The 16,146-nt window shown below is 38.7% G+C and overlaps 1 protein-coding gene across 2 annotated transcripts in view; it reads right to left on the bottom strand.

The window, feature by feature from the left end:
* MED27 (mediator complex subunit 27) overlaps positions 1 to 16,146 on the bottom strand; it is an 87,027-nt gene that overhangs the window by 51,966 nt on the left and 18,915 nt on the right. For both annotated transcript variants that reach the window (XM_009998879.1, XM_009998880.1), the window contains exon 3: positions 2,588 to 2,718. In XM_009998879.1, the coding sequence (XP_009997181.1) occupies positions 2,588 to 2,718 (131 nt within the window). The remainder of the gene's footprint in view (positions 1 to 2,587; positions 2,719 to 16,146) is intronic.

Raw genomic sequence — 16,146 nt, 5'->3', positions numbered from 1 at the left:
GAGAGACTAAGGGCTAAAGAGAACAATGAGTCGACACAGCGCAAGACTCAAGTTTTGGATCATCACCCCTATGAGAAGATACAACATTTGGGTACACTCAGTCTGTGGAATAACACTCAAGTCTCACCACAGCAGTACAGATCAAAGATTTGGATTAACAAGACAGTTGTTCAGCTTGCATCATTGCCACTGAGAATTTAAAGTGCAACAGCAAATGTTACCGTGCAGGAATAAATAGATCAGTGAACACACTCTCTAATGCTACCTCAAACTCAAATTCACACATTTAATATCAAACTATTCATACACAAATTCTGCTTAAAGCAGCTTTTAGAAGACTCCTTCTCCAAATCATCACCTGTGTTACCTCCTGAGCAAGTGTTCCCTGCATTCCTTTGCTGGCTCAAAAGGATCACTGCAGTACTGCCATTTGCTCCAACCTACAATGATATTTTGGCATACAGCCTGTTTTAACTACTTATGTTTAAGAAAAGTTCTAGCTAATATAATTGCTCTGAACAACATTTAGTATCTACTTGACTCATAGCACATTGTTACTCAGCCCAAAGACTTGTCACTGAACTTAATTTTAATGGCATACATCAAACCAAAAAAAGACATAGTTACCCCTTCCCTGACTAAACAATAAAGCTAAAAAAACAAATGTCCTGGATTGCCACGGGAAAATCAGTATGCAGAATGCCCTTTCAAGGAGATAAAGAGTTTTGCACCTGTATTTTTTCTTCTTTTGCATTTTAGAGAGAGTGAAGAGAAAGAAAAAAATATAATCACAGCATGATTCATCATTATTTGCATGAAACTACAGCAAAATCAAGATATTAAAATCCATTTGCTATATATATATATTTTTAAAACACTTTTCATAAGCCTATTTTCATAAAGCTTTTCATAATCTGTTTCTGCCCTGTGTTGGGAGATTTGATATTGAGCTCAACGGGCATTTGATTTGACTTAATATAACTATTATTCACTTCTTAAGACACACCAAGATAGCAAATAAGAACATATACAGAAAGGTCAAAGAGAAGCCAGAGAGGAGGAAACCAGGGCCAGTTCAGCATAAACATATTTTCCCTGTGCATAATGATTGAAGTAGTCAGTAATAGACCAAAACATAATTCAGCTACTAGGTGAAGTTTAGTTATCACACTAAAATTTCATTCTGTCTGCAAATTGTAGGTAAAAACACCAGTCTAGGAAAAATCACTGGCAGATTAAAAGCTATACAATACTTCTAAATGTATTACATACCCCACATTAAAATTTATACAGCTGCAAGTGTTTAAATACAGACTTTTAAGACAAAAATATAAGCCAGCTCTTTCTCTCATTATATTAATTTCTAGTAACCAGAGAAGCCATGATTAAAAAAAGCCCTAAACTAAACACCGAAATATTTCAAGACCTCTGAACAAAACCTGTGACAACTGCTACCACAGTACTCCAGTTCATAGACTCCTTGAAGATCATTTTAAGCTCTGGATAAACCCAAGACTAAACAGCCAGTTCATTACAAGATACCCCTGTTCTTTCACAGATAGAAAAGAAACAACATCTGGTTTTCAAACCTGTAGTTCTGCTTGATCTGCCCTTGTAACCATTTGTCTTCATCTGAAATATTTGTAAAACAATAACACATTTTATGGATTCTGGAATAAACAGCCCTTTGAATTTAATATATAAGGGGAAAGCTCTGTTGACTCTGATTATTTTTTTTTTTTCTCATTTCATAAGGAAAAAACCTCTAAACTTCCTTTGATTCCTTCATCAGCTTAGGCCTGGGGACTCTGGTCAGGGGACTTTCATTATCACAACTATGAAGTTTTAATAGTGTACAGCTTATACATCAGTGACTCTTAGTCTGTGAAAAAAAGCAGGCAGTTTCCACAAACTACAAGGATGCTCAGTACAATGAATAATTGCTTAGTGTTTCATTTTCTCCATAATAATCATTTTCTTATATGTAACTAAATATTTTAAGCAGTTTATTAATTTATAAGCCTAGTTGTGGACAGCTCTTTGTTTTTTGCTTCAGTACACAGACTGCCTCAAGTGTTGATACTCTATGTCCTCAAACAGTTTCTAAGTGTCCTCATAATTGCTTGTCACCTGTAAAAGAGGTTTAGATCCACTGCAAAATTAACTATGGTGAACAGATGGACTCAGAACAGACGTTTGTCAAGAAAGTACTCACACCAAAGACTTTTTGGCTTCAGCCTTTCAGGACCTTCAGAAAAGTCCAACTTGAAGCTCCAAGTCATACTAATCAGGGGAACATCTTTCCTCAATGACAATCTCATGTTGCAAAAACTTCTATGACCTGCTACAGAGAAGAATCCTTGCAACTTTTCTGTTGTTGCAGTGCCTCCATAAGCAGAAGAAACAAAGTAGTGTTTCCATTGGGTACCCCATCCATGCAACAGTAACAACTCATCTTTCATGAAACACAAACACAAGCAACAAAGCTGTTATTATGACACTTCTTAAAAAAATCAAATTACAATTAAAAGTTAAAACAAAAAAAAAATCCCCCTGCGCAAACTCTTCAAAATATTCCATTACTTACTGAGGAGGTAAGACAAGAGTTGTTGGCTGGGCTTTTGGTCTTCGTTTTGCAGATACTCCCATCTGGTTGGCAGAACGTTTCAAAGATTGCTGATTCAAAAGGCCAGATGCAAGCCCGGCGTGGTACTGCAACTGGATGATAAAAACCACATATATTAAAATACATAATGGAAATCAGAAGATGCTTCCTTGCCCTGAGAAGCTGGAATGCCTGTACTTGCTTAGAGTAATCACAAACTTTGCAGGACCATCTCTAGCCTTAGGACTAATGCCAGTTCTATGCATTTAGATGAGGACAGTGTTAATTTCTAGCTCTTCAATGAAATGACAAGGTATCTAATGGCTTGATGCTTAGAAGTCAGAGTTTTGCTGTGCCTGAGGGTGAGCGTTGCCCAGATGCCCTGGGTCCTGGAAGTGCTTGTAAATGGGATCTTGTGCAGCCTGGTTTAGTGGGAGATGTCCCTGCTCACAGCAGGGAGGTTGGAACCTGATGATCTTTAAGGTCCCTTCCAACCTTCACCATACTATGATACCACTGCAGCACCTCTACTGCATCAGATGCAAGTACCACTGCATCAGACCTCTACTATCTGTATAATCTAATTCGAATTACAGCCAGTCAGTAAATTAATGTATATGTCACATACATTGCTTGGATGGAAGATGATCTGAACAAAAGCATTTTAAAAATAAGTCTGATGTGAAATAGGCATTACAAGCAAATCATTCTATAGGGCATGTAAGATGGTGAATCAAAGACTCCCTCCCAAGTCCTAACTCTCCTCAAACCTGGGCTTGCTTTTACATATTAAAACCGCTTCTGTTTTCAAGGGATCAAGCATTCTTACTTTTTGGAAGAACATGAAGAAAGATGCAACCCTCTCACTATGTAACTAGCTTTTCAGAAATAACATTCCTCTTTTTCTCTTAAACAGAAAAACCCACAAAACATTCACAGAGAAGTTTCTAACACTGTAAAGAAAAATCCAGCCTTCAAAATACCTGCTAGCACATCCCCATGGCATTGCAAAAGGAAGATTCATATTCAGTAGCTTTCTCTTCTCACCTTTTATTTTACTTGCCAACAAAAGACAGATTTATGAAGGACAGAACATGAATTTGCAAGATTTTGAGCACACTCCCACTGCTCACAGATTTCAGAGCAGCTACTGCTCTGTCAGTCCTGGAACCATCTTTTAAGTGCAACAAGTTACAAGTTCACCTCTAAACACATTCTTCCATTCTTAGTTCCCCATTTTTTTAGAGAAGGGGGTGCAAAAAAAGCTCAGAGTGTCAGATAAATGTAACTACATCATCCTAGTCCCCACGTCAATGTGTTCATTAAATTGCCTAAGGATTTGTTCTAAGAAAGGTGAACTGATTAACAGGTTAACAACTCTAATCCCAAAGTTGGCAGATTAAAAAAAGCTGCTGTTAGGAAAAAAAGACTTAAAATGTTCAGAAACTAAGGTGGTGTTAGGCAAAGCTCTTCTGCAGGGCACTGAAAAGGAAGGGAACAAAGCTCAGAAAGTGATCTACTGGCAAATGGCAATTGGAATGAGGGAAGGATCCCACCAGCCAGTCTGACTCAAATGTCAATGCTCTGAGCATCCATAAGGCTTTTTAACAGGCTCCTGATTTACTTGGCAGCTTTGGCTGTGGCACAACATGAAGACACATCACATTCCTAACGGGAAGAGAACAGCACCCTGGCTGGGGAAGGGAGTCTCGATTGCCCCACCAGCTCTGCTCAGACCAAGGGGTTTTGCTCAGATTTGTTTTTCTCTGACAGATTTCTGAAATGTAAAAAAAAATAAAAACCAATGCAAGGAATGGACAGTACATGTTTGAAAGGCAATGTTTCAATGTGTCAGGGGTTTAGTTTTCAACTTTCACTACCAGAATTTGCAGGGGGTGCAATATGCAGGGAATGAAAGGGACAGAGGACCCCTCTGACTCCAGGAACATGCTTTGCCCTTCTCTTCTCCAGCCATCTTAATGCTGTTGACACCATTCACTCATGTTCACTGCTCAGAATGACACTGACAGGTATTTCAAGTAAATACCATAATTTGGACACTTGCTCAGAGACAGAGGTAATCACAGGTGCTAATCATAGATGAATTTTAAATGCCACCTTTTAAAAAAAAATCATAACCTCCCAGCTAGCCTGACATTTAGTGGTCAGGCATAAAAAAGTAGGGAATTAAAAATAAATATATTCTTAAAACCAATTCTGTCCTTGAAGGCTCACACCCAGTGATTAAGCTATTTTTACTAATTATAAGTATTTCTTTATAATCTACCTTTGCTCCCAGGAATGCATATCCAACTGTCAAAATCTATAAGGGACATTAAATATTTACCAAACCATCCTTATAATGGGAGAAAAGGTCAAAGTTAATAAAACTGACAGGCAGCTTCTGTCCAACTTGATTTATACATTATTAAAGTATCACATACTGTACTGCACAGAATGCATTCCTTTTAGGAGGTGGAGAGGTCCTAACTGAAGAGATTGGGAAATTGTTTTGTAATAATTTGCTCTGAGAAGTAGAAACAAGACTGAAAATAGAGCAAAAGCAGTACCACTAGCATCAAAACTATAGCTGGGAGATTAACTAGTCCTGGTAGATAATAATCATGCCATTCAGATCATTTTTCTTCTTGCAAAATAAACACCTTCATCTGCCAGCATCAGCCATTACAGTAAATCTTAGCTAAAACCCCAGCAATCCCCTCAATATTGTTGTTTTCTAACAAGAGAATAACATATTCTCTTCACTTTAGGGAAGCCACACAAAATGTGGTGTCAGAGGTTATTATGGGTACTAAAAGGCTCAGGCAGGGAGGCTGAGGTGAGCTCATGGGACTCAAAGCCAGAGAGTGCTGAGGGCTGGAAGAACTCTGGGGAGAACATTGTACATGAGTATGTGCTTACAGGTCCTGCTGGAGGTGAGCTATGGGGAGACACCAGCCCTTGGTCTGAGCCAGCAAAAGTGGGCCGTGCAGGTCTAAGAGACACTGCAATCCAACCCAGCCAAAAGTTGGGCACTTGCTGATGGTCCTGACTGCCTTCTGGAAGTGTGTTCCCAAGGACCTTCCATCTGCTTTTGACAACTGTGCACACTTAAATCAGCACGACAGTGAACAGCAATAGCTTTATCCACAAAGTATGCTAAACACTCTCTGAACTGGAGCCTTGGTGAGCCCTAGGTAGTACTGCAGATCATTCCTTTATCAGTCATTAAGGAATTCCCCATCGTTAGGAGGCTTTATCACTGCAAGCATCCATGTCTTACAGCTTTGGGGAATTCTAACTGGTGAAGGTAAGCTCTTTGCTTCCTAATGAAATTTTCCTCTGTAAAATTTCAACAAGATTTGGCCTTTTTACCTCGATATATGCAGATGTAACATAACTATGAAATAAACAAATTTAAAAAATCCATTTACAACATTTAGCAGCTAGGATCTACACCAAGTGCCAACTTGTGTACTTTTCTGATGAGCCTCATGATAGCTAGTGTTTTTCTTAGAACTGTGGTTCCAAGCAGATGTGCGAATTCCACATTTTAAAATCAAGAGACTACAGTTCTCCAGGACTTAGAAGTCCTGACAATAACATTTCACCACATACAAAAGCTTGACCTGAATGTTAAAACATTCCAGGTTCTGTTTATATTTAAATTTCATTATTTTTGAGATCCATTATTTTTCTATGGCAACTTAGCCTCTGTTTTCTAGAAGAGATTATCAACAGTGCTTCACAGGTGCCATAATTCACATTTTCACAGTGTTCCCAAGTACATGAAAACTATGTTCATATATTAACAGCTCTCAATCTCCCTCACAAAGTGAACTGCATCAGAAGAGACTACACTAAGGAATCACTTCTCACAGTTGTAATTGTAAGGAGGGTGATTTCTTCATTCACTATTTAAATAGAGAAGGTGCATTAGAGAAATACAGACTGGATTTAGTTCCAAAGGTGTTCATACTTTTTCTAAAGTGAATCACAGAGTATCTTTTTTTTAATCTTCTCCAAAGACAACCTTCTAATCAGGAGACAAGGCAATGCACTCCCTAAAACCATCAAAACAAACAAAGAAGAATCCCTCCATCCCCCCTGAAAGATCACACTGTATCCTGCAGGTGACCTTTCAGGTTTGGAGCAGACAAAGAACTTGTGCTACAGCCAAAGGGCTTAAACCAGACCAGTACATTAAGGCCTCTCTCTTCAACAGAAATACACTGACCATATCATGACAGACTGTTCTTTGGCCTGTGGGATTACTCTGCAGTGTATGTTAGGAAATTACAAAGATGTACACAGGGCTAATTTAAAACTTTTAAAATTAAAGCTTCATCATTAGAATCATCCTGGGTCTAAAGGTCTTTTGTTTACATAATTCATGGACTGGAGATTTTGCATGTGCTGGCTGCTGACCAAACAAGTGAGTACACTCCACTTACTGACAAGACCATTTAAAGTTGCAAAAATTGGTTGGGTAGGAAGGAGGGAAGAACGAGAGGGAAAAAGTAAAAACCAATCACTTGGAGCTTTCACAATTGATCATGTCAACTCACAACTGCCCATTAAATGTATATATTACCATTATTTAAAGCTTTTTAAGCACTGGTAGGTTGTCTTTAAAGAGTGAAATCAGAAGAATGGCTTTTCTCTGTGATGACATAACCCTGATTTGATTTTTTCCCCCTATTCTCATGTAAATACTTACTGACTACATACACAAAACACATTTTCACAGGTATTTTAAAAAGATGAAAATGTTTCTTTCCATTCCTCCAAGAAATGGAGTTTTACAGAAGCAGCTGACAGATCTTTACCCACCACAGAACTTTCTGAGGTCACTGGAGCACTGGTGAATGTATGCATGTTTGCTTTAAGATCCAGAGTATTTTGCCCCTCATCATTAAATTATTTCTCCCTTTCAGCTAACAAGGGATTTGCCTATTATGATAAAACTCTGGTCGCTCTTTTGACAAGAGCAATGAGCAAGCAAGCAGGACACTCCCACAGTTTCATCTCTGCAGACTAAAGGAGGCAAGAGAGAAATTACACTACCTTAATTGATATTTTTAAGCTTCTCTCAGATAATGAGTCCAGCTTGGAAATTCTCTTTTTCTCCAAACAATGTTTGATCATTTTAGTATAGCTGAATTCTTGACTTGGCCAAAACAGCATAAATAAACCAAAAGAGCAGTCTCCAATTTATTTACTCATTGGTTCTCCTCTTGTGGAACTGGGCTGCAGGCTTTTCAATTAATAGCAAAGTTAGACATTATGTCTTTGCTCCATTTTGCAATTTAATTAGGACATTTTGTTATTTTTTTTTTCCTAAAAAAAAAAAAAAAAAGCATTTATGACCACAAACACTTTCCAGTTTATGAGAATATTTAGGCAACAAATACCTATCCATGATGGGAACAAAGGCTACCCCATTCTGTTATTTTGTAAATCCCTGTACAAAAGTTATTGCATTTTTTTCCTAAATATCCTAATCCAACCAAACCGTGAAACTAATGAGCTTCCAGTTCTGTTGAGAGCCTCTCATGTGCCAGGGCTCTCATTTGCATTGCACTGGGATGCAAAGTGCCACTGCCTCACCCTGCCTAAGAAACCAGAAGACACAAGCATTCTGAGGATATCTACTTGCACATTCCCCTGCACAGGCCATCTTGCTTTCCCCTTAAGTCTCTTCTCCTCTCCCCAGGGCTAGGGAGTTGAAAAAAAGTTTAGACATTTCTACTTACAGAACGATACAATAGTAGAAAATGCATCTATGTTTGTTTTAATGTCTCCTCTTTGCCACATCTCTCTTCCATTGTCTTTGAATTGCTATTTCTGCTGAAAGTGTTGTTTTAATTAGTGTCAGATCTCAACCTTAAAGGGTGTTCTTTCCATACCTTTCTTCCAAAAACATTGAAGTTCTGCTGATGAATGATTGCATCAATGTTCCCTCACTCCAATACTGCTTGCAAGTCGTTGGCTTTTTACCATGCAGAGATAGCAAATCTGGTGACAGTTTCTTCCAGGAATTGGTCAAAACTTCAGCATCTGCATCCCTGCTGCCAATAAAATTACCTGCACTTTTCTAAGTGTCTGCAAAAGCCTCCTTCTCAGGGCTGTTTTGTTGGGGTTTTTTTGGGTTTTTTATATTTACCCCTTCAGAAGAATAACTGAATTTTATGTTTATCAACATCTCAAGCATTTTTGGGTGCTCTGAAGGGCTTGAAGATATATATCTCCTGAAAGATAACTAAGTGAACTGGTATTTTCTTGGGTATGCAACTACAACCCAGACATGAAACAGAATCACAAAAAGCAGAGTACAATTATTACACTGTGTTCTGCTTCTAAATGACAAAAAACACCAAACCAAACCATGTGCACTAAGAGCAGTATTCTCTAGCTACCCTAAGCTCATGGGTAGCAGTGAGCACAGAGGTTGTCCACTAATGTACCACAGAGATGGTCTTAGTGTCACTCTGTGATATATTCACACTTGTGTGTTCATTTAATGGATTTCACTGAAGTCTAAAGACCCCAGAAGTGCACTTGATCAATATTTGACAGAAAATCTGAATTTCTGTTTGACAAAAGTAGTATCTTTGCAATGGACAAATAATCTGTAGCAGGGAAAAGTCATCATTAAAACTCAGGACTGAACATGGACACAATTAGCATCTTCCCCCAGTGCTCCTGTGCTCCCTTAAACAGCCACCAAAACTTAGAGCTGAAGACACTGCTCTCACACTAAAATTAATATTTTTCTAAAGCCCTAGACTAAATCTTTTGTGTCAGGGGCTCAGGTGGCAGCTATGTCAGTATAAAGGATAGCCTGCTGCCTCTGTGACAGGGGATGCTCAGGTGCTTATATAAGAAATGTGAAGATACTTTAAAGCTGAATGGTAGAATGAAGGGCTGGAATCAGCCACAGAAACATTCTTCAAATTATCTAGCAGCACACCATGATGTGCAGCACTTGTGCTTGGGCTTTACCACTACAGCAAACAAACTGCCTTTTAGATAAATGAAGAAATGAATATTTTTCTTCAATAAAAGTCAACAAGGTGCAATGTTAATCACCATCAGACAAAGGGGAAAAAGACATTCAAAGAACAGATGAGAGGGAAATTCATTAGTGGATAAGCAATGTAGCAGTAATGACCCCAGCTGGTACTTGTGCTGCTATTTTTTTTCCCCCAACTCATTAAATTTAATTTTTTTAACTTCTGCTAAATGCCTTTCCTTAGCTTTAGTCACTCACACAATAATTCAAATGCACAATGTATTTAGACTAGCAAATATTCCCACTGCGTGTCAACAGTTGTTAGTTTAGTTGTGGGTCCTTCTGCCAGCACAGAGAAACCTTGTGTTACTCAGTGTCCCATGGTCTTCCAGAGATTCCATCTCTGGAATACTTGTTGGAAAAGATCACAGAATCTTGGCGGTTGGAAGGGACCTCAAAAGCCCATCCTGTCCAACCCCCCTGCCAGAGCAGGGTCACCCAGAGCACATCACACAGGAACGTGTCCAGGCAGGCTTTGAATGTCTCCAGCTGAGGAGACTCCACAGCCTCTCTGGGCAGCCTGTCCCAGGGCTCTGTCACTCCCACAGGAAATAAGTTTTTTCTGATGTTTATGTGGAACCTCCTATGCTCCAGTTTGCACCCATTGCCCCTTGTCCTATCATTGAACAAAGCCTGGCTCTGTCCTCCTGACACTGCCCTGAACGTATCTGTAAACATGGATGAGGTCGCCCCTCAGTCTCCTCCAAGCTGAACAGACCCAGCTCCCTCAGCCTTTCCTCATAAGGGAGATGTTCCACCCCCTGCATCATCTTTGTGGCTCTGGGCTGGACTCTTTCAAGCAGTTCCCTGTCCTTCTTGGACTGAGTGGCCCAGAACTGGACACAATATTCCAGATGTGGCCTCACCAAGGCAGAATAGGGTGGGAGGAGAACCTCCCTTGACCTACTAACCACACCATTTCTAAAATATTACCATAACCACTCTACTTGCAAAGAAAATGCTGAAATGTAATGGCCAACAAAACCCAAGCCTTTTATTTCCCCCACAAGGCAATTAAAAAAAGAGCTTTTCTGCCCATACTCCAGGTTTCTGTGTTGAAATATTAATAATGTATATCTGAATCCTGGTTTGAACCTCACATTGGCTTTTGGGAGACAGAGCAATCCTGCTGATCACTAGCACCTCTTCCTTCTCCGAGGACTTTCACTGAAAACTTTCTCTAGCTAAAACAATACTATACATTAACTAACAACTTTAAACTGAAACTCATTAGTCTTTCTTCTTTTTAAACCTTTCAGAATAGCCATTTCTGGCTTACAACATAGACTTTCAGACACTTCTCCTGAAACCACACATCAGACTTCAGAAAAATTCGCTCTCTGCACTTAATTAGGACATGCACAGGAGAAGCTGAACAATCAGAAATTTGCAATCATTGTCATTTACATACAAGGTAGAGAAAATCCTCTTCCTCCACACTGCTAGAGACCAAAACATGCCTTACTGCATCAGCTTGTGCAATGCAGTGTGGATATTAGCAATATATGGCCAAGCTTTACTTTTAAAAAAAACACAAACCAAACCCTACTCTTAGTGATTTTTTTTAAGTCTTTACTTTTAGATGACCAGGCTGTAATGCATGAAAAAAACTTTTGAAAAATCAGTTTAAAAGGTACTTCAAGTAAAACACCCAAAAAAACAGGTAGACATTTAGAAGAGTCTTAGTCGAATTATTTCTGCAGACTTCAAAAAGTTATGGATGTTTTTAGGAATGAAAAAAGAATCTATCATGTTTGATTGATAAAAGTGTAGTTTTTAACTAAGACTGAAAAAACTGAAGACTGGCAACGTTTTTTTTCCAGAATAATATGCTTCCTCTGCTTTTTTTCAGCACAATGCACATAAATCAAAGAAATGTTAAAGAGGCCCATACATCACAAGCTGGCATTTCTAAACTATTTACAAAATCTGTAATAGTCAAGAGGATGGAAAAATATAAAAGTGTGACCAGGAAAGTTACTGAAAGCAGAAAAAAAAAAAGCAGTTCTACCATCCCAGCAGGGTTAATTAAGGTTGGAAACAACTCTAACCCAAAACAATCCTGATAATGCAGCACCATAAAAAGCAAAGAAGACAGTGTATCAGTCACTACAGAGAGAAGGTGGATTTGAGCACCATGGTTGTTCCATGATTAAGCACAAGGTTCTGAAAACAGAGAAGCAAACGCTCTAATAAGGCTTGAGCTCCACACAACAGCAGGGCTGACCTTGCATCTGCAAAACCACAGCCCCAAAACATCACTAACTCCAGTGCTGAGCTGCATATCCATTTTCACACCCCAACATCTAAGCATACAACAGACTTAAGGTAGATTAGGTTTTCCTCAACAACTTTTACAAAAGAGAATCTCATCTCCTGTTCTGAAAGGAAAGATATGGATCATGGGAAGTTTATCTGTCCATCTGTTGAAGATGTCACACTCTGACTAGAGAGTGCAAAAAGCACAGGGATGTTTTACAACCAAATCAAAAACTTACTGTATTCTGAACTAGTGTAAAAGCCATATGCTTTGCAAAAACACCTCTTTTGCTACAGATTTTTTTTTTTACTACAGTACAAAGAGTAACAGTTTGGAAGCTGCTGTAATCTTCATTTCTTAAAATAGATCACATATTCTTACTCTCCTCTGCCACGCTCGGGTAAGCTAGCCCAGCAGAAATCAGAAAAACAAGGAAATACTACAACTGTGCCATGGAAGCTATAAAAGACATACTCCATTGCAAGGAGTTACCCACAGGTGAGCATCTCAGACAATCCAGGAACAGGATGAAGCACCAAACAGAAATATCTGGTGGAGGAGCACATGAAATGGTTTTACACTCTTCAGTATTGAGTATTTCAGATGAAGCTGGGACCTCAGAAACATCTTTAGGAGTAAAAGAAACAAAATACACTTTATACTGTTTTCATAGGAGCTTATAATGATATGATAATTAACTCAATTACACCACAAGATTAATAGCCTTTAAAACACTCCCAGTCATTCATTACAGGTCTAATTAAAACTCTTTTGGTGCTGAGCCAGCAAGAAATATGAAAGAAATATGAAGCTTGGTAACTAGCCATATATAACAATTCATGGTATTATCTTGATCATGCTGCTTGTTTCCAGGTTCACAACTGAGGGAGCAGTTTGGTTTGTTTAAAAATAAATAGATAAATAAATAAATGGACATGATGCCACTTTAGAAGCTTCAACACCTGCAACAGCAGATCAGCTCACTACAGCTAACCAGTTTATTTCTAGTTTTGCTGCAACAGTTAAGGTCTTCTACAATAGCAGATGCCTTTCCTCCCACGCATCAATTAATTTGCAAATGCACTCAGGTTGTAGAAATAATGAAGTGCTGAATGCTTTTCTATTGGCAAGTTTTGCTGTCAGGAGGTGGATGCTGTAGGCGAGGTGCTAAAATGCGCTGCTGCTGCGTGCGTGCCAAAGGGAAGACAAGCCACATGAAACTTGGGCAACAGCTGACAGGGCACATCAGTTATTTTATTTACCTCTCTCTCACTGGAACCAAAAGGAAGCGATCCTCTCCCAAAGGTTTTTTATTGTATTTATCTACGTATTTATAACACACTGTTTACAATGAGATCTGAGCTTTTGTGCTGACCCAGGAATCACTTCATACTCGAGAAGAAAAGCAGTGGGGTTTTCTGTGTACTGTTACATATGCTAAAAAAGTTACAATAAACTTGTTAAGGTTACAAATGAAGAATTCAATAACTAGGAAATGCCTGAATGAATATTGTCTATGCAACCTACATCATTCTGCTTGTGCTAAGGGTTCAGACTTTGATTACATGCTGCTTTCCAAAGAACCTCAAATTACCAGAGTCTGCAGGATGAAGAAGCAGTTACTCAGCACCCGTTTCATGCACAGAATGTTATTTACAGTATTTCACACAGTGCCCACACTTATTTTCTCAGATGTGTTCTATGGGACTCTCCTGCCTTATCTTGCTTCTTTACAAATACTATTAAATTTACCTTCGGAATTCTTATTTCATCCATGCTGGGTGTGGGTCTGAGGAATCTGATTTTTAAGAACACTACATGGCTTTTTTTTTACTTACTATATTTGTAGTAGAGCTCCTGTAGACAATAAATGCAGTCACATGCTCAGTGAGCCTTTGAAGCAGCCAGAAAAGGCTTTAAGCCAGGTCATGGCAGGGTTGGAATGTCTAAGCCCACTTCTATCACTTGAAGTAAAGGAGTAGTTGGTAGCAGTTCATTAGTACTTCGTCTTGATCAGCCGCTAATTGGAACTGAAGTGCATCTTGCCAGCTGTTCTCTGAAAATAAGTTTAAAACTGTAACTCCAAACTTTCAAATTAAATTCTATGCTTTGGAGGCCAGCATGTTCTCATGGATACAGACCCTTCTCATTCTGAGTCCTTAAATTAGAAGCTATATAGCTGGTGAAAGCAGAACAAACCAAAAAAGTTACATCACTGTTAAGAGCCTGGACAGTTGGAGTTAATATTTCCTAGGAAGTGTGTGGAAAAGATCAAGTTATTCTAAAAGAATCTCTGAACATTTCATCTTGCCTCCTACATAATTCAAGTGACTTCTGTGTTTACACTTTAGCAAACATGGGTACGAACACAGAACACGCATGTGCTCGCCTTTCAAGTCTTCCAAGAAAGGTGAGTCCTGCACAATTCCTCTCCAAGTCTTCCAGTGCTTAATTACCTCAAGTGTTTAAACCATGCACCTAGATGTAGTCTGAATTTGTTAAACTTCTATTCTCAATTACTGAATATTTTTTTGGTTTGCTTGCTATAATGAAGAACTCTCTTATCCACTTCTTCACCCTCGATAAGGATGTTGGTACAAAGCAAGTGAGTCATCTCTTTTATGAGTGAAATAAATTGAATTTGTTTGATCATACAGAAGGGGCACAGGAATCCAAATGCTTTTGATCAATTCTCATGTCTCTTAACTAGAAATCCCCAAATTAACAGGCACATAGACAAATGGTAACTAAGTAGTTTTACAAATAAATGCTTTAAAGCATTTTCAAGTGTTAATAACTGAATGTGCTATTAGTACAGGTACTAACAGGTAAGGAAATTTGCTGGTAAAAATAAATTATTTTCTGCTTTTTAAAATGTGATTTTCAGGTTGACCTTGTCCCTTTAAAATTTTTATAGCATCTTCAGTTCCAATTTGAGATGGGGTAGGCAAACCTTCTTATGTTCTATATTAAATGCAAGACACCTTCTTGGCATGATCTGCAATATTAATAAGAGTACCAATTTCAGAAGCAGCAATGTAGCATCAACACACACATAACTACAGGAATTGAAATTTAACCATGTGTAGCATGGAAATCTTTAATCACAAGGAAAAAAAAGCAGGTCTAAGACAGCTCGAACACCATTTGAGATTCCCTCTTTCGCCATGCAAAAACATGACCTTGTCACGCTTCACAGGGTAACACCAACGTAGCTGATGCAAGAAAACATATGCTCCTCTTTACTGGCCTCAAAATAGGAGTAGAGGGGAAAAAGAATGATGCTCGGGGCCAAAGCCAGGTTAGTGAAGACTCGACTTGCAGCTGTCGCTGAATTCAGCACAAATCGTCCTCACCCACAGAAGTCCTCCCATATTCCTGTCATTGCACTGCCACAACAGAATTTGAAACATACTTTAAAAAAAAATTATAAACACTACAGATTCTTTAGCTAGGAATTTGCTATGGTATCAGAACAGTATTAAGACTTTGAGACTGAGCCATTTTTAATTTGAGACTGAGTTGAGGGACAGTTAAATCAACAGGAACACCTAAGTGATTAATTTTTATGATGAAATTCAGACTGACATACATTTGACACTCCATGTATTCTTCAACAACCCAGTTACCACTTAAATGTCCAACATCTAACCCACAGCCACTTGAGCTCCTCATCTAAATCCGGACACAACTTATTTCTATACCTTGATAATCAGTAAGAAAATCTTACTGGATAAATAAAACCAACCAGCAGTTCATCAGTACCCCAGTCTCATGCACCAGGTAAACAGACACTCCTCTCACTGCTTTGTGGACTTCATTATCAATGAAGTAAAAATTGCTAACATTAATCTATCACTTCAGGTTGTCATCACACAAAAAAAATGAATAGAAACTTAACGTGGTTGACCACAGTGGCTCATCTGGCATGTTTACTGGAAGGTACATTAAGACCAGTAATGACCACAATGCCATAAACAAGGCAAGTACATTGGATTGGCATAGAAAATTCTTCTACACAGCTTCATCCATCCAAGAGCTGTACTTTTTCAGTAAAACCATAAGACAAACTGTTGTGATTGTTTCAACTACTTCACCCTTCTCTACTGAAGGCCACACTGCCAACAAGCCCTGAGGATATACTGGTCAGCACAAAGGGACATTACTGGTCTTTTTCTGAATGCTTCCCCTTCCCAAGAGGAAAAA

This window comes from Chaetura pelagica, unplaced genomic scaffold (assembly GCF_000747805.2).
Source record: "Chaetura pelagica isolate M959 unplaced genomic scaffold, ChaPel_1.0 scaffold405, whole genome shotgun sequence".
NCBI classification, from domain to species: Eukaryota; Metazoa; Chordata; class Aves; order Apodiformes; family Apodidae; genus Chaetura; species Chaetura pelagica.
Note: the sequence above shows the minus strand (reverse complement) of the source record. Positions and strands in the feature narration are given on the sequence as shown.